General features: G+C 34.3%; 1 protein-coding gene across 6 annotated transcripts in view; it reads left to right on the top strand.

Annotated features, from left to right (window-relative positions):
- Window positions 1-24930, top strand: part of RICTOR (RPTOR independent companion of MTOR complex 2) — an 88092-nt gene that overhangs the window by 47352 nt on the left and 15810 nt on the right. For 4 of the 6 annotated variants that reach the window (XM_006156301.3, XM_027774873.1, XM_014590831.2 and 1 more), the window contains exons 9-30: window positions 1297-1379; window positions 2814-2901; window positions 4914-5004; window positions 5119-5185; window positions 5319-5399; window positions 7856-7956; window positions 10530-10695; window positions 10961-11062; window positions 11185-11231; window positions 12942-13077; window positions 13498-13697; window positions 14393-14519; window positions 14881-15045; window positions 15220-15296; window positions 15793-15871; window positions 17102-17211; window positions 17668-17755; window positions 19217-19309; window positions 19689-19795; window positions 20327-20556; window positions 23417-24425; window positions 24706-24777. In XM_006156301.3, the coding sequence (XP_006156363.1) occupies window positions 1297-1379; window positions 2814-2901; window positions 4914-5004; window positions 5119-5185; window positions 5319-5399; window positions 7856-7956; window positions 10530-10695; window positions 10961-11062; window positions 11185-11231; window positions 12942-13077; window positions 13498-13697; window positions 14393-14519; window positions 14881-15045; window positions 15220-15296; window positions 15793-15871; window positions 17102-17211; window positions 17668-17755; window positions 19217-19309; window positions 19689-19795; window positions 20327-20556; window positions 23417-24425; window positions 24706-24777 (3319 nt within the window). The remainder of the gene's footprint in view (window positions 1-1296; window positions 1380-2813; window positions 2902-4913; window positions 5005-5118; window positions 5186-5318; window positions 5400-7855; window positions 7957-10529; window positions 10696-10960; window positions 11063-11184; window positions 11232-12941; window positions 13078-13497; window positions 13698-14392; window positions 14520-14880; window positions 15046-15219; window positions 15297-15792; window positions 15872-17101; window positions 17212-17667; window positions 17756-19216; window positions 19310-19688; window positions 19796-20326; window positions 20557-23416; window positions 24426-24705; window positions 24778-24930) is intronic. The other 2 variants (XM_006156302.3, XM_014590832.2) reach the window with 1 other exon arrangement.

Below are 24930 nucleotides of genomic sequence, written 5' to 3' on the forward strand. Positions count from 1 at the left end.
AGTAGGTAAAGCATTGTGGTGTGTCCATCTCCCCAGAGAGATGGTTCTCACTTTCCCTGTCTCTGTCCCTCTCCAAAGCATACACACCCTATGGCAAAAACCTAAAAAAAAGCAAAACAAAACAAAAAACAACTTTTTAAAAAAGTTATTCTGAGATACACAGTAGGTTATTATAAACTGTATTCTTCCCTGCTGTATTTTGTAACCCTAGAAGTTATTCCTCTTATCTTTCATTTTGTTTCTGTTAATGTACACCCTCTCTCTCTTTATGGCATGACCATTTCTCTTGGATAATAAATAGTCAAATGGAATTATTGGGTCACAGGATGGAATGTATATTTAGTTTTATAAGAAACTGCCAGACTTTTCCCCAAAATACACTCCCATCATCAAATATACTCCCATTAGTTTTAGTTGCTCTGCATCTTGATCAGCATTACATGTTATCATTGTGTAATTTAGCCATTACTGTAGATATGTGATGGTATCTCATTATTAATATAATTTTCATTCTCCTGATGACTGATGATATTGAGCACTTTGTATGTGTTTATTGGCTATTCACATATATTTCTTTGTAAAATGATTTTAAGATACTTAAAAGAGGGAACCAGCAGTTAGCGTAATGGCTTATGTCGCTGGACTCCCACGTAGTCAACCGCGGTTCGTGTCCCGGACCAGGTGGCTTAAAACTCACGCCGGCCGCGTGTGCGTGCGTGCCCAAGATCCCAGGAAGAGAATGGAGGAGAAGGAATTGCGGCGTGACCATCCCCCCCTGGAGGGGGTGATTTCTCACTTTCTGTTTCTATGTCTCTGTCTGTCTGGCGAGAGCACACGCGCCCTATAGCGAAAAGCTCTCCAAAAAAAAAAGATACTTAAAAGAGTTTGACTAAGTTATTTGTGCATCAGTAAATAATATAATTAGTGACAAAAGAAATGCCAAGGATAGTTTTCTACTTTAGACTGAGGATCATTAAACACAAGACAGACCATGTACTAATTACCAAATAAACATTCATCAACCAATAGGGCAGTGTTAGACATTCAAACTCAATGTTTTTTTGGATATGAAACAAATTTAACAAGTAATTTAACTGATGAAAATAATGATAATCAGTAGGGAAAACAGCATTCTTGAAATACACTTTACTTCTGTGTGTAATACCACTTATGATAAACAAGTAGTATAATAATATAGTTTGACTTAAAAAATATTGCACATTTATGCTATATATTACTTTAGAAATTTCTTGAAATTCAGATCAGTGACTTTTTTTTTCTTTTTACCATTTTGAGGTATTATTAATTTATGTAAACCTGGAAATTCTGGGATCCAGTCTCTAATTGGAGTACTTTGCATACCAAATATGGAAATAAGGGTAGGTAAAAGTCATTGTGATTGTTTCTTTCCTGGACCTTTAACAGGGAATTGTTTTAAAAAAATCATTTCAGATGAAACTTTTTCCTTATTATTTAGGTTCCCTGGAAAGTCATGACATATTTTCTATGCAAAAATGCGTCATTACTTTCCCAACAATCCAGTAGTTGTTAATCTAGATCATAGAACATTGTAAAAATGTATGGATAAATATATATTACTTAGGTAAAACCCTGGGTTATTTAAAATACTGCTGTTAGGAGCAGTGGCTATAATAAAAATTGAATTGAAAGGGTGAACTTAATTATGTTTTATTCATTAAAAAATGCAAGCAGTACAGAAGGGCATTCACACTGTAAAAGATTTAAGCCCTATAGAAATACATTTAGCAGAGACCAGCCTTTGGCATAATGACTATGTCGCTGGACTCCCATGTGGTCAACCGTGGTTTGAGTCCCAGACCTGGTGACTTAAACTCATGCCAGGCGCTTGTGCATGCATGTGTGCCCAAGATCCCAAGAGGAGAATGGAGGAGAAGGGATTGCAGCGTGGCCATCCCCCCTGAGGGGGAGGGGATTTCTCACTTTCTCTCTGTCTATAGCAAAAACCTCTCCAAAGAAAAAAGAAAAAAGAAATACATTTAGCAAAAAGTAGATATATTTATGCATCTGTGTCTTCTTTCATGTTTCTCTAAGATGAGTTTTTGTTTTGAAGGTGGTGATCTTAGTTAAAATTGTGTTGTAAATATTTATGCGTTTACCATTTCTAAATTATTGGTGTGTAAGAATTTAAATACATATTAAAACAGCTAAAAGAAATGGAATTTAGAGGAAAAAAGAATTCTGCAAGTGATTATTTTCTTTCCCCTTCATTATTTTTAATTTTGTTCCTTCTTTCAACTGTATATGAACCAAACCTGAGTTGAACATTATTATTAGAATATATTAGCCAAGTGTATCTTGCTTAAAATATAAAATAAAAAGCATTGAGATTATGAAGATAGAAGCATTTGATTATTAGGAAAGATCTATAAATAGGGAGCAAAGTTTGGGAAAAGTCTGTTGGCTTCTCACTCTTCAAGTGGGGAAAGGGACATGATCTTTAGAGTCTAGACAATTGAGGTTTGACTCTTGGTTTTATTATTTACAATTCTATGACCTTGGGAAATTTACTTTTAGTTTTGGAATCCAAGTCTTCATTTGAGGAATGAACATAACAAAAGATTTATTGAAAACATTAAATGATATATACAGTAAGCATTCAATAATTATTCCTTCTCTAATGTAGGTATACACAGTAGTTTTTTAAAAATACAGTATTATTTTTATTGTTCTGTTTTTCTTTATTCTGTGAATAAGACAGTTAAAGTTTTTAAAATTTAAATCAATATTTACTTCATAAAAATAACAGGAACTGTATTTGTTTGCTGTTGTAGCAAGGCCTGCTTGAAGTGCTTTATGATATATTTCGTCTTCCTCTACCTGTTGTGACTGACGAGTTTATAGAAGCACTGCTCAGTGTAGGTAAGTATTGAAATCCATTTGTATCTATTCTTATATTGTCATTTAAAAAGTTACATGGTAGAATGCATAAACACTCTTCATGTATGTATGAGAGAGCTATGAACACCCTTTATTGAGTCTTGTTATGTCTTAATTGCCTCTTCCAGGCTCCAAGCTGGTCTCATCTTGGGTGTTCACATATGTGTTCAGTATGTTTCAGACTGACTTGGGCTGGAGATCGACACTGTAGTCATTATGTGGGATACAGCTTCTCCTGAGCTGAGCATTACTACTGTTCCTTGAAGCCTGCCCCATATATTGTAATTTTCAAAGTAACTTATCTATTGAGACACATTTCCTAAAAGGAAAAATACTAAATATTGAACCTTATTTTCTTTTCTTTGAATCATCATGGCATGAACTTAATAGAAAATAAAAGCTCATACAAGTTCCTAAAACTAAAAAATTACGTTTTTTTTTGTTGTTGTTGTTGAGAGATTTTTGCTATAGGGTGGATGCACTTGCCAGAGAGATGAGAGTGAGAAAGAGAGAGACAGAAAGTAAGAAATCACTCCCCAGGAGGGATTGCCATGCCACAATCCCTTTCTTCCATTATCCTTTTGGGACTTGGGACGTACATGCACCTGTCGCCAGCATGAGTTTAAAGCCACTGGGTCTGAGACTTGAACCACAGTCAGCTATGTGGGAATCCAGCAATGTAACCATTACACCATTTGCAGGTACTGGGAAAACTAAAAAATTTTAATTTCTTCTTTATCACCCTAACTCTTGCAAATGAACAATGAAGTTAGTAGAAAGATGGGCCAAGAAAGGAATAGAGGCTGTAGGAAAGCTATGTAATTTTCAAATTAGATGATCTAATTCTTAATTGTAACTAAATGAAACATGGTCTTCAAAATCTAGACAACTGAAGTTTGACTCCTGGTTTTATTATTTATAGTTCTGTTACCTTGGGAATATTACTTTTTAGTTTTTGAATCTGACTCTTCATTTGAGCAATGAACATAACCAAAGATTTATTGAAAAGATTAAATGATGTGTGTAAGTACCTTTTATTTTAACCCAATGACTCCTGATCCCAAAATGAAGGAAGCTAGACCTAGTTATGTAAATGGCGTTTTTGGTGGGTTTTTTTTAATGTATTGTTTCTTTAACACTATTTAAAGCCTGATTGGCTGATGTTGTTATAAAACAATTATCTGGAGTGTTTCAGTGATTTCTGATATTCTTTTAACTACCAAATTTTAACTATTTTAGATCCAGGGAGAGAGAGTGAGAAAGAGAGAGACAGAAAGTAAGAAATCACTCCCCAGGAGGGATTGCCATGCCACAATCCCTTTCTTCCATTATCCTTTTGGGACTTGGGACGTACATGCACCTGTCGCCAGCATGAGTTTAAAGCCACTGGGTCTGAGACTTGAACCACAGTCAGCTATGTGGGAATCCAGCAATGTAACCATTACACCATTTGCAGGTACTGGGAAAACTAAAAAATTTTAATTTCTTCTTTATCACCCTAACTCTTGCAAATGAACAATGAAGTTAGTAGAAAGATGGGCCAAGAAAGGAATAGAGGCTGTAGGAAAGCTATGTAATTTTCAAATTAGATGATCTAATTCTTAATTGTAACTAAATGAAACATGGTCTTCAAAATCTAGACAACTGAAGTTTGACTCCTGGTTTTATTATTTATAGTTCTGTTACCTTGGGAATATTACTTTTTAGTTTTTGAATCTGACTCTTCATTTGAGCAATGAACATAACCAAAGATTTATTGAAAAGATTAAATGATGTGTGTAAGTACCTTTTATTTTAACCCAATGACTCCTGATCCCAAAATGAAGGAAGCTAGACCTAGTTATGTAAATGGCGTTTTTGGTGGGTTTTTTTTAATGTATTGTTTCTTTAACACTATTTAAAGCCTGATTGGCTGATGTTGTTATAAAACAATTATCTGGAGTGTTTCAGTGATTTCTGATATTCTTTTAACTACCAAATTTTAACTATTTTAGATCCAGGGAGATTTCAAGATAGTTGGAGGCTTTCAGATGGCTTCGTAGCAGCAGAGGCAAAAACTATTCTTCCCCATCGTGCCAGATCCAGGTAGAATTTAAATAGAGAAATGGTTCCAATTTTATTTTAATGACTGTCTTTGTGTTATTCTATGTGATATAGGAAAGATTTTTTAAATTGTTCCTTTGCTATGTTTTATTTCAGGCCAGACCTCATGGATAATTATTTGGCACTGATACTCTCTGCATTTATCCGTAATGGACTTTTAGAGGTAAGACTTATAAACCTTATTTTATTCTGTTTTGTTTATTTAACAAAATATTTTCAGAGTAAAAGAAATCTGTGCATAAATGTGTTTATATGTATTATTTTTCAGCAATGATATTTTCTTTTTATTTTCAAAGGGTTTGGTTGAAGTGATAACCAATAGTGATGACCACATCTCAGTTAGAGCTACCATCCTTTTAGGAGAACTCTTACATATGGTAAGTTTAGCAACTTCTGATTATATGTTTCATATCTTTAATGTTTTCATTTATAAAACAAATTATTTTAGCAGCATTCCTTCGTAGTACCTCAAAAAATAAATGCTCATTTTTTATGATTATCTTTACATTGTAGAAAGTCTTTGATGAGGATATACTGATATATATATATATATATATACATATCTATATGTATATGTTTGTTTTGTAAATGTGATAAATATTGAAAATATGAGGGGACTTTCAGTTCAAATTTATTTGGTGCAAAATTTGGAATTCATGAAGAGTTATTTTTATGATACTACGAATCTTTTGAAGACCCCGTTGAATGTTTTTTTTTATTTCACTTTTTGATATTAAATTGTGAGTCCTAGAAATCTTAATGGTTTCAGACTTCCTACCTGAAAAGTGAGAACTATAGATATTACTTTAGTCAGCTAGGAATGGAATTGATACATGTTAATCAGTGCCTGAATTTTAGAAAACTTTATACAAACATTCTAAATACAGCTACTTCATTTGAACATCATTGTCTTCTCTGTAAACTTAAAATTTAGTATTCAGAGGATAGGAATCTATTTTGCTGGGGCAATGGAATCATGATTTTTATGACACTAATAACTTCTGCAAAGTAGAAGCTGATAGTCCGCAATGTAGAAAGTAATATTCTAGGTCACTGTAAAAAGAACCATTTTAATCTCATTAAGGAAGAAGTGACTATATGGCAATTACTTTTGAAATTATGTTATGGCTTGCTCTTATTGGCAGAATGTTTTTTGCTTTTGTTCCCTCCTTTTCTTTCCCACTTACCTCTATTTTTTATAGCTGCTGGGTTGTGTGAGCAAGATAAGGAGAAATTAAACAGAGTTTAATGTTAGCTGTCTGTTTTATCAGTGAACTAGTTACCCAGTTTCTCTGTTCTCTCTCCTTCAACCTGTTTGTGAAAAAACTGAATAGTTGTCATAGGCTTTCAGTTATGTTATTTGTATTTTAATTCTTAAGATATACTTTCCTGTTAGGATAATAATATCAAGAATTATTTACTTTCATATGAAGGAAATTTTTTAAAGAATTATTTAATTTAATTTTATTTGTTAATTCATTTATTTTAATTTGACCAGAGAGAGACACACACATGGAGATAGAGAGAGAGAAAGTGAGAAAGCAAGCCATCAGGTCCTTGACTTGACCCATGGTCAGTCATGTGGGAGTATCCAGTGACTTAACCACCATGCCACCTGCTGGTCCCCAGAATTTCTTTTAAAGTGAATTTTTTCTCTTTCCCCCTTCTTCTGTGCACCAGAATTCTGTGATTCTCTTGAATATAACACTTAGTCAGTTCGAGTATAGCAGTGCCCATATATTTCTTATTATTCTGACATCTGTTTTCTACATTTGACAAATTTACTTATCTTCATTAGGAGAAAGTTTGAGTCGTAAGATTTTCGTTGGAAAGCAGAAGTTAAGTTTTTTAATTTAAAGACTCTTGGCATAAAAGATAAACTATTTTGAGATGATTTTTTTTTTTTTTGAGAGGATTTTGCTATCGGGTGCGTGCGCTCACCAGACAGACAGAGAGAGACAGAGAGACGGAAAGCAGGAAATTGCCCCCGGGGGGTGGCCACGCCACAATCCCTTCTCCTCCATTCTCCTCTCAGGATCTTGGGCACGCACGCACACGCGCCCAGTGTGAGTTTAAGCCACCGGGTCCGGGACTCGAACCGCAGTCGACTACGTGGGAGTCCAGTGACATAGCCATTACGCTAACTGTTGGTCCCGAGATGATAATTTTTTAAAACTAATGATATTAACTCATAAGTTATGATGTTGCATCTAGCATTTTAAATGTTATTTTTAACATAACTTACATACAGTCCTGTAGTGTTTTGATACACAATCATTTCAGGTCATTGAAGAATTGAATTTAATTGGTACCACTTAAAAATCATAATATTATAATATAGAGTCTATAAAATTACTGGTTTTATTAATGTAATGTGAATGTATTTTCATATTTGTTTTATTGCCACTGAAGGCAAATAAGATGAAAAGTAGAAGTAAGTGTGTTTTAGGGAAAGTAAATAATGAATAAATTTATTTCACAAATAAAGCCTTAGAAGTTTTTTTGTTGTTTTAATTTTGCCATGTGAAGTATACACATGGGGAATGGTGGGTGCTTTACATGGCAAAATTACATTACAATCTCTCCTCCATCTTTCTCTCCTTTCAGGATTTCTGGCATGCGTATACATGCGTTCAGTGTGTTTTTTAAGCCAACAGGTCAGGACCTGAACTGCATAATTAGCCTTGTGGAATCCAGCCACCTAAACACGCCACAGACTGGCCCAAACCTCACAATTTGTAATGATCTCAAATGCAGTGTTATGTCTATAGGTAATCTATAGCAAAATGTTTCTATTCCTAAGGAACTCATAAAATGTTATGTTTTGTTTTAGGCAAACACAATTCTTCCTCATTCACATAGTCATCATTTGCACTGTTTGCCAACCCTAATGAATATGGCTGCATCCTTTGATATCCCCAAGGAGAAGAGACTGTAAGTATCATAGCTTAACAAGGTTGCCTTCTTTTTTTTAATTTTTTATTTTGCTAGAGATTGGTACTCTTGCTAGAGAGAGACAGAAAAGGAAAGTGAGGAAGCACCTCCCCATAGGGGATGGTCATTCTGTAATCTTTTCTCCTCCTCTATTTCTCCTTTAGAGATTATGGGCATGCATACATACCTCCTATTGTCTTTTTCAAGCTTCTGGGTTTGGGACTTGAACCGTACAGTTGACCATGTGGCTTCCAGCCACCTTAACTGCCATGCCACTGGCTGGCCTGACTTCTCCTTTTTTAAAAAAGTAGTTTCAGTGGATTATACTTGGAAAATTCTTTAGAGAAGCCTTACAGAAATGAACAAAAATTAGTAGTTCTTATATTTAATAAATCTGTATTTTAGGTTCCAAAATATTAATAGTGTAGCAAAATTATCTTTTTCTAACATAGTTCTGGAAAAGGATATTACCCCATTACTAAAAGTGAGTGAGAATTTTTTGAACTATTTCATGTTTTGAGCAGTAATTCAAACATTTTTCTCATATGAATTATTTCAAATTAACAAAACACAAAGAATACCAGTGTATTCTGTTACACATGTGGTTATAAATGTTGAAATTTAGTAAACTAGACAAGAGGCAGGCATAGTAGTAAGTTGAATTCCTGGTACTAAAGTAGATACTGAAAACATAGGATTTATTTTTTAAAAAAGTATGTAGGTCTGTTGGAATTCGATGCTAATATAAAAGTAATTTGTAAAAGATAAAGATGGAGAATCTCAACTGAGAAGTACTAGTCAGAATTTTTTTTTTTTATTTGGTGAATCATATCTAGGCCAGGGATATCTGTCTTTTTGTTTTTTTCCTGTTATGATCAGAAAAATCTACATGTGTGGCAGAATTTTGGATTCTTGTTACCAGTTATGATTCATTCTTCAAAAAGTCTGTTTAGCCTTAATAATTCAAAATTACGGGAACCAGCAGTTAGCGTAATGGCTATGTCGCTAGACTCCCACGTAGTCGACCGCGGTTCACGTCCCGGACCCAGTGGCTTAAAACTCACTCTGGGCGCGTATGCGTGCGTGCCCAAGATCCTGAGAGGAGAATGGAGGAGAAGGGATTGCGGCATAGCCATCCCCCCTGGGGGCTGATTTCTCGCTTTCTGTCTCCATGTCTCTCTCTGTCTGTCTGGCGAGCGCACATGCTCTATAGCGAAAAACATCTCAAAAAAATATAATAATAATTCAAAATTACATATATGGGCCTCACTAAAAATGAGTGATAAATTATGAGTTTTAGTGTTGTCAGTGAAAGTACTACTGTTTAAGAGACTGGAGTTGTATTATTCAAAGAGGGCATTACTGACCATCTCTGTCCTAACTCCAAACTCTTACCAGTCTGGTAGCTTTCAACTTTTATATTAGTAGTTTCATGATGAAAACTGCACTTTCCCAAAAACCTGGTAGACCTAACCTTAGGTTCAGATTATGCCCACAAATTTCAGAGTTTCTCATAAATTCAAGTTTACCTCCAAAATTCCAGTAATAGTCCTCTTATAATATTTTTTTCTTAGGGCCAGCAGGTAGCATGATGGTTTAGGCGCTGGACTTTCACATGACTGACTGTGGTTGAGTCCTAGACCTGCTGGCTTACTTTCTCACTTTTCCTCTTTGTCTTTCTCAGTGTCCTGTAGCATACTAAAAAGTAATATAATAATAATAAATCAAACTAAATAAATCTTAAAGAAAAGTATAGTTTTTTTCTTTAGCATGATTAAGTTCTCTTTACTGATAAATTCTTGGCAATCTAAGCACATGTCAAGGTTTTTAAACTGTTTACCAAGATGTTCTGAAGTTGATTGATACCAAATACTTGAAAACTGCACTTTTATTTACCTCAAAGAATTAAACATAATTTTTAAAAGATACCATTTATAATTACAGAGCAATACAGAAAATAGAGACTGTTCAGTTAATACTGGGATCATTAATTATCCATATTGGAGGATAATTATTTCAACCTCATGCTATGAACAAAAATCAGTTTTATGTAGATTAAGGACTTGTATGTGAAAAACAATTTTTAAAAAAATTTAATCTATTCATTCATTTATTGTAATTTGACCAGAAAGAGAGAGAGAAGGTGAGAAAGCAAGCCACCAGGTCCAGTACTCAAATCGTGGTCAGCCATGTGGGAGTGTCCAGCACCTTAACCACCACGCCACCTGCTAGTCCCCAAAAAGCAAATTTTTTAAACTTTTGTAAGAAAATAATAGAAGACTAGTTTCTGACTTTGTGGCAGTTCTTTAATATATAAAAATTGTCCATCAAGATAAAAGATTAGTAAGTACGTGTTTAGTCACATCTGAATAACCAGTGTTCCCTCATGGTAAATCAGCAGTGTCCTTAATTTTTTTTTTCTTTTGTATTTCCAAATTTGACTAAATAGTTTACTTTTTTAGTAATATCTCTCACCTTGCATTTATATAAGCTTTAGTAATTTGCCAAAGTGATCTGTTTGAAATTATGCTAGTCTTGGCTATTACCATTAATTGTATTTTTTTCCTCATTAGGCGAGCAAGTGCAGCCTTGAACTGTTTAAAACGCTTCCATGAAATGAAGAAGCGAGGACCTAAGCCTTATAGCCTTCATTTAGATCACATTATTCAGAAAGCAATTGCAACTCACCAGAAACGGGATCAATATCTCCGAGTTCAGAAAGATATATTTGTTCTTAAGGTACTGACATGAAATCACATTTTTAAACTTAAACACAGTTTTCTAATTCTTAACCATTGGATTTTAGCATGCATGTACTTGAGTTTACAGTTTTATTCATGCCTATAGAATTTCAAATGGCTTCCAAGTTTTACAGTGAATAAGTAGTTTTAACTGAGTTATTACAACTTTTTAAACTTAAAAATATCTTTTTCTTAATATGAACTTAATTTTCTAATGTAAGGACAGTTTACCTTAATTTTCCTCATTACTTTGGTGATTTTAGGATACAGAGGAAGCTCTTTTAATGAACCTTAGAGATAGCCAAGTCCTTCAACATAAAGAGAATCTTGAATGGAATTGGAATCTTATTGGGACCATTCTTAAGGTATAACAAGATACCTCGTGGTGATGACTTGTCTTCATTTTATTATTAATTATAACTTTTTATAGTTATACATTTGGGGATTGATAAATACGTATATAATATAACATATTATGTCTTTCTAGTGGCCAAATGTTAATCTAAGAAACTATAAAGATGAACAGTTGCACAGGTATGTGTGAACTATTTTTTATTGAAATTAAATGTAAAGAATTTAGACTTGTATTATATTGGGTGATTGAAGAAGTCATGATGTATTTTTCCATGTTTTTCTATGTAAAAATGCATCATGATTTTTCGAGACCAGCAGTTAGCATAATGGCTATGTCACTGGACTCCCATGTAGTCGACCGAGGTTTGAGTCCCAGACTCGGAGGCTTAAACGCACACTGAGCGCGTTTGCGTGTGTGCCCAAGATCCCGAGAGGAGAATAGAGGAGAACGGATTGCGGCATGGCCATTTCCCCATGGGGGTGATTTCTTGCTTTCTGTCTCTCTCTCTCTCTGTCTTTCTGGCGAGCTCACGTGCTCTATAGCAAAAACCTCTCAAAAAAAAAAAAAATGCATCATGACTTTTCTGACAATCCAGTATTATGCCTAATCCTTTTAATAATTGGTTTAGAGATACATATATTGTAGTCATTAGCGTTCAGTAGTTTTATATATACATTTTATATGTAGTCTTATAACCAAAACACATCAGTTAATTCTTTTTCTAGTTATTTACAATTTGTTTTTAGCTTGAAAGAAATGGAGTAGTTGACAGAAGTTTTTCAAATTAGGGTAATATCAACCATGTAGTGGTCTTAGTCCTAACATATGAGGATAGCATAATGAGGATGTATAGTTTTAATAGACAGCTACTGCTTTCACTTGTGTTTGACCTTAGAGAGCTATCCATTCCTTCTCCTCTTGATACTCCCTTGAACCACATTGTCTGTAAAACGTGTAAATGGTTCATAGCATATAGCCCACCTCAAGCTGCTATTTTCTAGTACAGTCGTGGTTGTTTACTCCTTCTGAGTGGACTCCAACTATCAGTAAGGATTTTACTGGATTAGAGGGTGTTGATGTTAGAGATGTTTATGTCATTAGCGTTAATTATTTAATTATGTTCATCTACTCATGGTATGTCACTTATTATCTGTATTAAGTTTTGAGAAATATGCACAACTTATGAAATATACTGGGATAAAGAAGCATAGAACTAACTTCATACTCCTTGAGAACAGAGATGTTGTCTTATTCAACTTTGTTTTCTCACTTCTTGAATCTTGTATCTCTGCCTGGGTGAATTATAATGCAAGAAATTTAATTAAACTAAACTAAATGGAATATAGGACATGATGTTGGAAGTTAGAACATCGAAATATAAGTTATGTTCACAAGTGTAGTTAAATAAATTCTACCTGCAGCTTTTATGCTTGGCCATTGCTTAATTGTGAAAAGCTGACAGAAATCATAATGTGGTCATTTACAGTTATCTAGTATGAGATTATTTTACAAAGCTATGGAATACATGTCTTCAGAGAATACAATAAAATAAAACTTAGGTCCAAATAGCTTCCTCATGTTTATCCAACTTTATGTCTTAGCTATATCTTACATTTTTCCTGCTAGCGTCTTTGTTCTTCACTTTCTTTATATGCATCTCACTACAAATTCTTACTCTTTGAAGATATTCTTTACACTGAAGGCTTTTTATTTATTGCGTTCATGTGTCTGTATGAGAAACATACCAAACAAATTAAGTTTGTTGCCATGTATTCAAGTAGTTCGGACCCAAAACATATACAAAACCTTATTATATCATAAACTGTGGTTAAGATTCTTAAATAATTGTTGTTTCTTACATAACCATGCTGACTTTACTTTGATCTTAGGTTTGTACGAAGACTACTTTATTTTTATAAGCCCAGCAGTAAATTATATGCCAATCTGGATCTAGATTTTGCCAAGTCCAAGCAGCTCACAGTTGTGGGCTGTCAGTTTACAGAATTTCTTCTTGAATCTGAAGAGGTAAGCACTCTGAATATTTTCCAGAGGAAATGTTTATTATTAAATTCCACCCTTCCCTCTCCCTTGTTTCTAACCTTTGTTTTGCTTTAACTTATGATTATGTATGAGCTATATTTAAAATATAGGAAACGAACCCAGACTTAGATTTGAGTTCTAACTTACTCACTAGCTACTTATGAGACTTTGGGCACACTATTTGTCTGTTAGAAGATTTAGTTTACTTGTCTATAAAATGGAGGTATTACTGTCTCAATGCAGCATGTGTTTTATGGGGTTAAAAACAACAGAAATTCAGCAAGTAATATTTGTTACTAGTAACTTCATCATTATTACTCAGTTTTTGTACCTGGTTTAAGTTGACTTTTCTAATTAGAAGCATTATAGGCTTTTCCAACAATATCACAATATATTTGCTTTTAGGATGGGCAAGGATACTTAGAAGACCTAGTAAAGGATATTGTCCAGTGGCTCAATGCCTCATCTGGAATGAAACCAGAAAGAAGTCTTCAAAATAATGGCTTATTGACTACCCTTAGTCAGCACTACTTTTTATTTATTGGAACGCTTTCTTGCCACCCTCATGGAGTCAAAATGCTGGAAAAATGCAGTGTATTTCAGTGGTGAGTATCCCCAAATTCTTTTGTAATATATACTTAAACTATATTTTATTAATTTCTTTAAGAGGTTTTTGCTACAGGGCACATGCACTCACCAGAGAGACAGAGAGCCAGAAAGCGAGAAATCACCTCCCAGGGGGGATGGCCATGCCGCAGTCCCTTCTCTTCCATTCTCCTCTTGGGATCTTGGGTAGGCACGCACATGTGCCCGGCATGAGTTTAAGCCACCGGGTCCAGGACTTGAACTGCGGTCAACCACGTAGGAGTTCAGCAACATAGCCATTATGCTAACAGCTGGTCCCAACTTAAACTTCATTTTTAATGTGGCTAGATATGATATATTTTTTTAGTTTGTATACTTGTGTTAAGTCTTATTTTTAAAAAATGACAGTTCCCTTGATGTTTTGATAATCTTTTTTATGTGATATTTTCTGTTAAATGTCTTTTGGAAATGTTTGTTTATACTAGAAATTTAAAAATATTTGTCCTTAACTACTCAGCCTTCCTCTCCTGCTGCCACATACATACATAAATGGTAACTATGTCCAGTGATGGATATATTAATAATTTGATTGTGAAAATCACTTGAATATTTGTGATTTTTGTCAATTTTATTCTGTAAAATTATAAAAAATATTTGTTGAATTAAAAAATCAGCATAGTAATTTATAATAGTATTGTTTTTATCCTATTTTTAGTCTCCTTAATCTTTGCTCCTTGAAAAACCAAGATCACTTGCTGAAACTGACAGTTTCTAGCTTGGACTATAGCAGAGATGGATTAGCTAGAGTTATCCTATCCAAAATACTTACTGCAGCTACTGATGTGAGTATAACATAAACAATAAAGCTATATCTTTATAACTAATTAATTTTGTACTTTATAATTTTAGGCTGAGTAAAATTAATTATTAATTTAAGAATATGAGATGGAAGTTGAATTTCCTTTAAAATTTCAATTTCTCCAAGAACACCATATACTACTCATATTTTCTATCCAGGTGAAAAAAACTGCTAGATGAAAAGGATATTTTATTTAATTAGCAAAAAAAAAAAAAAAGAATTCATTTCAAGGGCTAGACCATCAATTACAGTCTTTCTCCCTTTGAAGTGATAGAATGTCCCCAAATATAATAAAATAGGTGAAAACCGATTTTTTTTTTAAATGTATTCTCATCTCTTTCTAGGCCTGCAGGTTGTATGCAACAAAACATCTAAGGGTATTATTGAGAGCTAATGTTGAATTCTTCAATAATTGGGGAATTGAGTTACTAGTGACCCAGCTACATGATAAAAACAAAACAATATCTTCTGAAGCTCTTGATATCCTTGATGAAGCATGTGAAGACAAGGTGAAGGTTTCATTTTTTTGGTTAATAATGAAATACTTAGACATGCATTTTTAATAACATATTTAGTTTAACTTAATTATATGGAAGTATAATTTTATAATATAGGTACTTCGTAAATAAAGAATTTACTATCTTTGTGCAGTTGTTAATTTTCTTATTAATCTTTTCTTTTAGGCCAATCTTCATGCTCTAATTCAGATGAAGCCAGCTTTATCCCACCTTGGAGATAAGGGTTTGCTGCTGCTTCTGAGGTAAATTAAGTCAATTTTTCTTACAGATCTATTTTCTTCCTTACCTTCTTTTTTTTTTTTAAAGCAGTATATTTAAAGCTGGATTCAATTCTGAATAATAAACACTCTAAAGAATTTACCTTTTTTACTTTTGAAATAGGCCCGTTGATAATCTTTTTGTTGTTTTCTTTAATAAGTCTGGGGTTTTTTATTGTTGTTGTTGTTTTTTAATCTTTTTGTATCCTCATGCTTTTCTTGGCATTTTCTTTATTGTGGTTTAGTTCTTTTTTTTTTTTACAAAGATGGTGAAAATTTATTTGTAATTGAAGTTACAATAAATTATAATCGACCTTTAGTTTTAAGAAAGAGCTATTCCTAAAGTGTTTCAGCTCTTTTAGCATATTTTGTACTTAAGGTATTTTTGTTCCTTTAACATGTTTAGTCAGACTCTATGTTTAATTATTGCTTGCTTTGATTTACAGATCAATGTTACATTATTGCTGGTTTTAATTTACAGATTTCTCTCCATTCCGAAAGGGTTTTCCTATCTGAATGAAAGGGGTTATGTAGCAAAACAGTTGGAAAAATGGCACAAGGTAACTTCTTACTAAGTAATGTTCAATATGTGTGTTTTTATCTTGGGATTTATGTATTTATTTTTAAATATTTATTTGTTTAATTCCATTTGTTATTATTTTTGTTTTTAACTTGACCAGAGAGAGAGAGGAAAAGTGAAAAAGCAAGCCACCAGGTCCGGGACTCAAACCACGGTTGGCCATGTGGGAATCCAGCACCTTTAGCTACCATGTCACCTGCCGGGCCTGAGATTAAATATTTAAATGTGTATATGAAGTAAAGTTCTAAATTCTGTAGGATTACTTGCTAGTACTTAAATTTATCCCTTCTTTTAAACTACAGTTATTTCTTTTATAGTGTATTGTTGACTTTGAATATGGTCTATTCGAATCTTGCTTTCAATTCAGTTGATTTTATTTTAATTTTAATTTTTTTATTATTTATTATTACTACTATTTTTAAGTTTGCTATAGGGCACATGTCCTCACCACAGAGAGACAAAAAGAGAGAGAGGGAGAGAAAGTGAGAAAGCAAGCCACCAGATCTGAGACTTGAACTGGTGAAAGTCTAGCACACTGATCATCACATCACCTCCTGACCCTCAGTTGATTTATCTTACTTGTATAATTTGTCAACCCTACCTAACTGTCATCTCTCTTATTCTTGGGCTCTTACATAGCCTGTAGTTTTGTATTAGTCCTTTTAAGCTGAAACTAAAATAATTTTTTAAATGAAGAAAGATTGAAAAACAATTTTGTTCAAGCAGATATAGCATCTAATTAAACTTCTTTTAGGATACTATTTTATATCAGTCTGAGAATTTCTGTCAGGTAATAGAAAACCCAATAAGAAGAAAGTAAATTGAAAGTATCAAACAGCTTCCTAGCTTCTTTTCACTATTTATCATGGCGGTTTCACTATTTTATTTGAAGTAGTATAAATTGTCAATGCATCTTGGACACCCATGGTCAGAATGTATCTATACCAGTATAAACTATTTTTAGGTTTTCCAAAGACTTTTTGAAGACCTCTTGTGTAACTAGAAATCTTTGGTATGAAAGAACATTTGCATTCTAAAACCTTGCTTTAACCTTTCCAAAAAATTTAGAAATTTGGAAACTTGCCAAACAGATGTTACTTCCATTTTTCTCATATTTATGGTTTCAAGATTTGCTAAATACCTGACATACTATACATTTCATGAATGTCATTATGATACTGTATACAATTAAAACAATATTATCTTCTAGGAATATAATTCAAAATATGTTGACTTGATCGAGGAACAACTTAATGAAGCACTCACTACTTACCGGAAGCCTATTGATGGTGATAACTATGTTCGTCGGAGTAACCAAAGGTATATATAGTCCAGTTAATGGAATAATTTATCGCTAATCCTCACATAATAAATTTAAAATCAGCTTATAATAAATCCTTATTTTTTAAAGTTTTCTGAGTACTTATATGGTTAGTTTCTTATAGTGATGTAGGAAAAATCTTAATTCATAGTATTAATTGCTTAAAAATTCCAGTGGCTTTAATGGCATATTTAATACCCTTCTGAAGTAACATGAAGGTACACTCCAGACTCTTACCACAGTCTACTGGCCTAGTTTCACCTTTCTCACCAGTACTTTGAGACCTAATAGACTGTTATTTATCCAGAGAAATGCCTATGCCTTCCCATCTCTGTATTATTATTTACACTGTAGATTGGATCTATTTTATTTATTTAGTACTAAAAGTCACTTGTGTTAATTAGACTATTTAAATGAGCCAGTAGGTGTTATCAGTCATCTTTATTATCAATTAGATTACAGCGTCCTCATGTCTACCTGCCGGTACACCTTTATGGACAACTGGTACACCACAAAACAGGCTGCCATTTGTTGGAAGTACAGGTAAAAAACAGTTTGCTCATTTTAAATATTAATAGCTGTAATAGTAAAACAAACAATAATTGTTAAAATGTTAACTTTTTAAAAGACTTAGTCATTAGCTTATCTAGCATGTGATTACCTTAGGTATTCTGTGTTTGTAATCATTAGAAATATTATTGGCTGGGGCCCAGCAGATGGCATAATGGTTATGTTGCTGGACTCCCACATAGTTGACTGTGGTTCAAGTCCCAGACCTGGCAGCTTAAAACTCATGCTGGGCTGTGTGCACGGATTCCTAAAATCCTGAGAGGAGAGTGGAGGAGAAAGGATTATAGTGTGGCCATCCCCTGGGGTGATTTCTCATGTTCTGTTTCTGTCTCTCTGGCGAACACATGAACCCTATAGCGAAAAGTCTCTCAAAAGAAAAAGAAATGTGATTGGCTGGCAGGTATTTCCCTGACGAGTGTGTGACCTTTTGAATGGCTAATATATTGTGTTAGTACTTTCAAAAAGCAGAGTTCTTTCCTTTATGGTTTATTGGAAAAATTCAAATCTTCTTAAAAACATACTGAAAAACTGAGTTTCTTTCTCCCTCTTTTTGGGAAGTTAAACTGATTCTGATTATAGATTCAGTTACCCTGGTGTGGAACAGATTGGACTTGCTGCTTGTGAGGTCCTCTCTGTTCTGTATACTTCATGGAATGTAACAAGTATGGGCAAGCAATTACTCATTGAGTGTGGTATACACACTGCATTTATGACTGATTATGCCTTGCAGCTATATATTTTCAATAAATGTAATTTTTGTTTTAGAAACATATAGGTGTAGAAATGTTTGTGTGTATGTATAAACAGTAGGAAACTAGCCATTTTTTTTTTCTTTTCGTATCAGTGTTTATCTCAGAAGCACAAAATTTTGCATAAAGGACTAGTTTTATGTGTGTTTATTACATTATGTCTGTGAGGACTATTGGAGTGGGTATCTTATGTTAACATTTGAAATAAATTCACAGCAAATATAAATTATTTGCTCATTGTCTTTACTTACATAATATAAAAATTTGAGCACTAATTTTTTTTAAGTTTGTTTTTTTACGTATTCTATGAGAGAGAGAGACAGAAAGAGAGAGAGAAACAGACAAACCAAACAGGGTCTTCATGCCACGACTCACCTCAGCCTCATTCAGCCTGAACATGAGCACACATCCATATGTGTGCCTGGAGTGCACAAAGAAGCCTCTAGACCTGCAGTTGGGACCTTCCCCAGTGGGTGCTGCTGTGTACAGAGCATTGGGTTACTGCTGTGCCCACCAGCTGACCTCCTAAGCATTAATTAATTTCTTATTTAAAAGAAATAATGATAATTGTGAGTTTTTATAATACTGAGTATCTCACGTTTTATAAAGCACTTTGTGGTAATTTACAAAATCAAGGCTTTATGAAGCAGATGCTGTCTTACTAATATAGTTTTTTTTTTTCCAGAATATTATTACAGAACTTTGTCACAGTGTTCGTACACCAGACTTGGATAAATGGGAAGAAATTAAAAAACTGAAAGCATCTCTTTGGGCCTTGGTTTGTAATAAACACTTATGTAAGATCTTTGCAGTTTTTATATCTTTTCGTTTTTACCATTAATACTAAATAGATAAAAATTACTTTATTTGAAACTTATTCTTAGATTAATACTGTACGACCAGATTGTCCCTGTCAATTTACATAATATTTTTGTGCTAAAGACTGGATAGTTAAACTATTCATTTTTATGACTTTTGTTTCCTTATTAAGACAAATAGAATATTAACTAATTTTAATACTTCTTCTCTGAGAGGGTTTTAATTTTTTTTTTTATATTCTTGTACATAGGGTTAAATTTGTTCATTATTTGGTAGCTTTCCAATTCTCCTAAAACTCTCGTTAATATATTTGATATAAGTGACTTCTTTTCTTTCAGGGAAATATTGGCTCATCAAATTGGGGTCTGAATTTGCTACAGGAAGAAAATGTGATTCCAGATATACTAAAACTTGCAAAACAGTGTGAGGTTCTTTCCGTCAGAGGGTATGTCATTGAATGCAGATGTCTTTCTGACATACATTGTTATCACAAATGGATGTGAGGGAAAGGTATTTTATGAGTTAGTATAGTCCACAGCTGTTAATTCACTGAAAGTCCTAATGATATAAGATTTTTAAATACATTAAGTTAAACATCTTAACAAATTCCTTGTTTTGTTTTACTCTATTTTTATTATAATATTGATGTTTATATTGCAGGAAAACAGAGACACTGTAGTAGATGTTTAAAAACTTCATTAGTCCAATAACCCAGATATTCCAGACATACAGAAAAAAAGCTAATATAAGGGTGCATTGCATTCCTTGTATTTTGTTGTAATTAGTCATTTTTTAGGAAGGTTTGCTTGCTTATTGCTGCTGTTTTATTCCTAATTAGGCTTTAATACATTTTTCCCACAAACTAGACAGTTATTAATGACCTTTAAAGAAAATTCAAATATAACAGATGAATTATTCTGTGGTTATTTTAACAAATCTCAGCTTGGAAAAATGAACTGTCCTCTTTTATGTACAGGACCTGTGTATATGTACTTGGACTCATCGCTAAAACCAAACAAGGCTGTGATATTTTAAAATGTCACAACTGGGATGCTGTGAGACATAGTCGCAAACATCTGTGGCCAGTGGTTCCAGATGATGTGGAACAACTCTGTAACGAACTCTCCTCTATCCCAAGCACCCTAAGTTTGAACTCAGAGTCAACCAGCTCTAGACATAATAGTGAAAGTGAATCTGCACCATCTAGTGAGTATTGTGAAAGGTTCATATTGGCTATCTTAACATTATATTTGTGTTTTCACAATTTAGTTTGTTAAGTCCTCAGTTTCCTTTTTTTCTGAGGTAATTATTTGACAGTAGTAACTTCTTGGAGAATGGATGTCTTTTCACAACACAGTATAGGCATATATTGTTCTCTCCTTTTTGTTTCTAAATAGATTTTAAAATATTCTTCATATAAAAAGTACATAATAAGCCATGGACTGGAAGAACCAGTCCCCTTTTCTAGGTCAGAAAAAGATACAAGTCTAACTAGTACGTAATTATTTGCCCACTTCTTTTATTTACTCAATCTCTTTACAGAATTTGAAGACATAGAGATTGTTGAATCAAAATATAATTGTTAAGAGATATATAAAAGGCTTGAGAGGTCTTTAATAAGTTCATAGAAAATGATTTTCATAATACAGAAAAATGTATGTTATGTAAAAACTATAACTATATATTTCAAACATTTTTTGCTCCAAAATAAAGTTGCCCATCAGTTCCCCTTTTTCACTTGTTTAAGTTCCTTTCTATTCATCCCTTTTTTATTTCTTGTTGTTTTTGTTTGTTTGTTTTTTAATTTATGAGAGGGCATGTGTGCTTGCTGGAGAGAGAGAGAGAAAAGGAAAGTGAAAAAGTTCTCCCTGTGGAAAATGGTCATGCTGTAATTCCTTTTCCTTCATTTCTCCCTCTTTTCAGGATTTTAGGAATGCACACATGCATGTGCACACATGCTTGGCATGTTTTTCAAGCTGTGGAGTCCTGGACTCAAACCTTTTAGTCAGGCATGTGAGATATATACCGACCAGGCCATGGGTTGACCCAACATCTTTATGATAAAGAGGCACTAAATGTTTTGTTAAGAGAAAATTTTGCTATAGGAGATGTGCACCGCAATCCCAGACCATCGACCTGAGCCGCTTCCTCTTCAGCTGCTTTTACCTGGGGGAGCGCGTGGAGGAGCAAAACATCGTGTGAGCCACGGCCCCCGGCTCCCGGCCCCCGGGGCTGCTGCATCCCCTGCACGCCCCGCAGCACGCCCGGGCAGCCCTGACCCAACACTCTTGCTCTCTGGGCTGTTCTGCCCATGTGGCTGAGCAGTGCTGGGCCAGGCCCGAGCTACTGATCGGGTGGGCCCTCGGGCTGGTCTGCTGCCCAGGCTGCTTCCGCTACGGGCCAGTCAGCTGGAGCTCTGAGCTCCGGGCCTGGGCCGGTCCCTTCACCATTCTCCTCTCAGGATCTTAGGCATGTATGCACATGCACCCAACATGAGTTTTAAGCCGCCAGGTCTGTGACTTGAACTGCAGTCGACTACATGGAAGTCTAGCAACATAATCATTATGCTAGCTGCTGGTCCCAGAGGTACTAAATTTTAAAATAGTAAAATTGTTAAAAGATAGAGTATCAAAAATAAATTACATGTAAAGTGTCATACATAGTTATAAATGTAATTTAAAGCCCTGTACTAAGTACTGTTAGGTGTACAAAATTTAAGACATGGTTCTTCCTGTTAAGATAGTGAAAAATTTATCAAACCTTTTTTCAGCAAATCTAAGGCCATGAATTCTAAGATGCACCAGTATTTTATGTACCTATAAGAAAGAAGAAAAAAATGCTCCTATTAAACAGGATTATACACTGATTACAAGATGCATTCTGATTTTAGAGAGATTGAATGTAAAAAATGTTCATCCTTAACTTATTTTAGTATATATTTGAAGTAGTTTATGTTATTCAACAGAAAATTAAAATATAAAAATGGAATAAAATTCCATATTTATCATTAGGCACCCACACTTTGTCTTGTTAGAGTTGGGCACTGAATTTAGATCACTTTCTTAGTACCTATGACAAAATAGGAAATAAACAGTATTAGATTAAGCATGAATTTAAAATGTTGTTACTTATTTTTCTGTAGGAATATTTTAAGATTGGGAATGTATTTCTTATAAGATGAATTTCTCCTGCCTATTGTAATTTGAAGAATAAACCACCAGGAATCTGTACCAACTAAATGAGCATTCACGGTCAAGTCTCCGTTTTTCTTTTAAGTTTATCCTATTTAGAGAGTTTTAAAAAGTCACATAGGGCCCAGTGGTGGTATGGAGTTTAAGACTGTGGTGGGACCAGCAGATTGCATAACAATTATGTCACTGGACTCCCATGTAGTCAACTATGGTTCAAGTCCCTGATCTGGCAGCTTAAAACTCATGCTGGGCACATGTGTGTATGTGCCCAAGATCCCAAGAGGAGAATGGAGGAGGAGGGATTGTGGTGTAGCCATCCCTCCTGGAGGCTGCTTTCTGTCTGTCGAGGGCATGTGCCCTGTGCTAAAAATCTCTTTTTAAAAAAAAAAAAAAAAAAATTGTGGTTAGAGTTCTGGACCTGGCAGTTTGAAAATCATGCCTGATGCATGCATGTGTATGCCCAAAATCCAGAGAGGAGAATGGAGAAGTGATTGCAGTGTGACTATCCCTCCAGGGGGGAAGATTTCTCACTTTCCCTCTCTCTTTGTCTCTCTTAGGTCAGTGCACATGCTTTATGGCAAATATCTAAAACAAAGAAAAATGTCATGTAAACTGTGCTATTGTGAGTCCTATACTTTTTCTTTGGAAATAACAGGAGATCGATATAATAGCATAATTTTACTTTTTATTCAAGTTCAAATTCTGTGTTTCAGGAAAGCTCTCTATGTGTGGCCCAGTGGGTTAACCCTTTATTTAAAAAATGTTTTTCCCTGGATGAGTATTTTTTTTAATGTTTTTCCAGAATGTATTTCACTGATCCTTCTCATGAATTTGTCATTTTCAGTTGCTCTTATTGATCACCTGTTTGTTCCTAGGTATGTTTATTATGGAGGATGACCGGTTTGGCAGCAGCTCCACTAGTACGTTTTTCCTCGACATCAGTGAGGATGCAGAGCCAGCATTTTATGACCGACCAGGACCTATAAAGGATAAAAATTCCTTCCCTTTCTTTGCTTCTAGTAAGCTTGTGAAGAATCGTATCTTAAATTCACTTACTTTGCCTAATAAAAAACATCGTAGTAGCAGTGATCCAAAAGGAGGGAAACTGTCATCTGAAAATAAGACAAGCAACAGGCGAATCAGAACACTTACGGAGCCCAGTGTTGACTTTAATCATAGTGATGATTTTACACCCATGTCCACAGTACAGAAAACATTACAATTAGAAACGTCATTTGTTGGAAATAAGCACATTGAGGATGCTGGTAGTACTCCAAGTATTGGAGAGAATGACTTAAAATTCACCAAGAGTTTCGGTACGGAGAATCACAGAGAAAACACCAGCCGAGAAAGGTTAGTTGTAGAAAGTTCAACAAGCTCACATATGAAGATACGTAGCCAAAGTTTTAATACAGACACTACAACAAGTGGCATAAGTTCAATGAGCTCAAGTCCTTCACGAGAGACAGTAGGTATAGATGCTACGACTATGGACACAGACTGTGGAAGTATGAGTACTGTGGTAAGTACTAAAACTGTAAAGACAAGCCACTATTTGACGCCACAGTCTAACCATCTGTCTCTCTCTAAATCAAACTCAGTGTCCCTGGTGCCTCCAGGTTCTTCTCATACACTTCCTAGAAGAGCACAATCCCTGAAAGCACCTTCTATTGCTACAATTAAAAGTCTAGCAGATTGTAACTTTAGCTACACAAGTTCTAGAGATGCCTTTGGCTATGCTACACTGAAAAGATTACAGCAGCAAAGAATGCATCCATCCTTATCTCACTCTGAAGCTTTGGCATCTCCAGCAAAAGATGTGTTGTTTACTGATACCATCACCATGAAGGCCAACAGTTTTGAGTCCAGATTAACACCAAGCAGGTGAGCAAGACATAATTAAAAATGAATGATAATGTTTTTATTTTAACAGATTTAAATGTAAAGCATTAGCCAGAACTAACATAAGCCTCAGAACTGACCTATTATAATTGTTTACTATGGTAGGCTATAAGCTCCTTGTTACCCGATATGATTTGAAATGGATTCTTGCAGCTGCGAGGGGGGAAAAAGAAACTCTTATAGGCCCTGAGAATGAACATATATACTTAGTAAGGACACACAAGTCACAAGCTTTTTTTTATTTATTTCTCGCTTCTGCAAGGATCGATTTTAAAAAGAAGCATGTCGGGGGAATCAGGAGCTTAAGACCTACAATAACAAACAACCTTTTCAGGTAGGTCAATTTAAGGCTCCAAAAGTTGACCTCTTTATTTTTTTTTTTAAGATATTAGAAAATTTCAGTGAAATTAGTTTATTTTAAGTAGAAACCTAATAAAGTAATTGTTAAGTAGGAACCTCTTAAACACTAATTACTTGATCCTCAGGA

Source organism: Tupaia chinensis, unplaced genomic scaffold, assembly GCF_000334495.1.
Source record: "Tupaia chinensis unplaced genomic scaffold, TupChi_1.0 Scaffold000489_1, whole genome shotgun sequence".
NCBI lineage: Eukaryota > Metazoa > Chordata > Mammalia > Scandentia > Tupaiidae > Tupaia > Tupaia belangeri.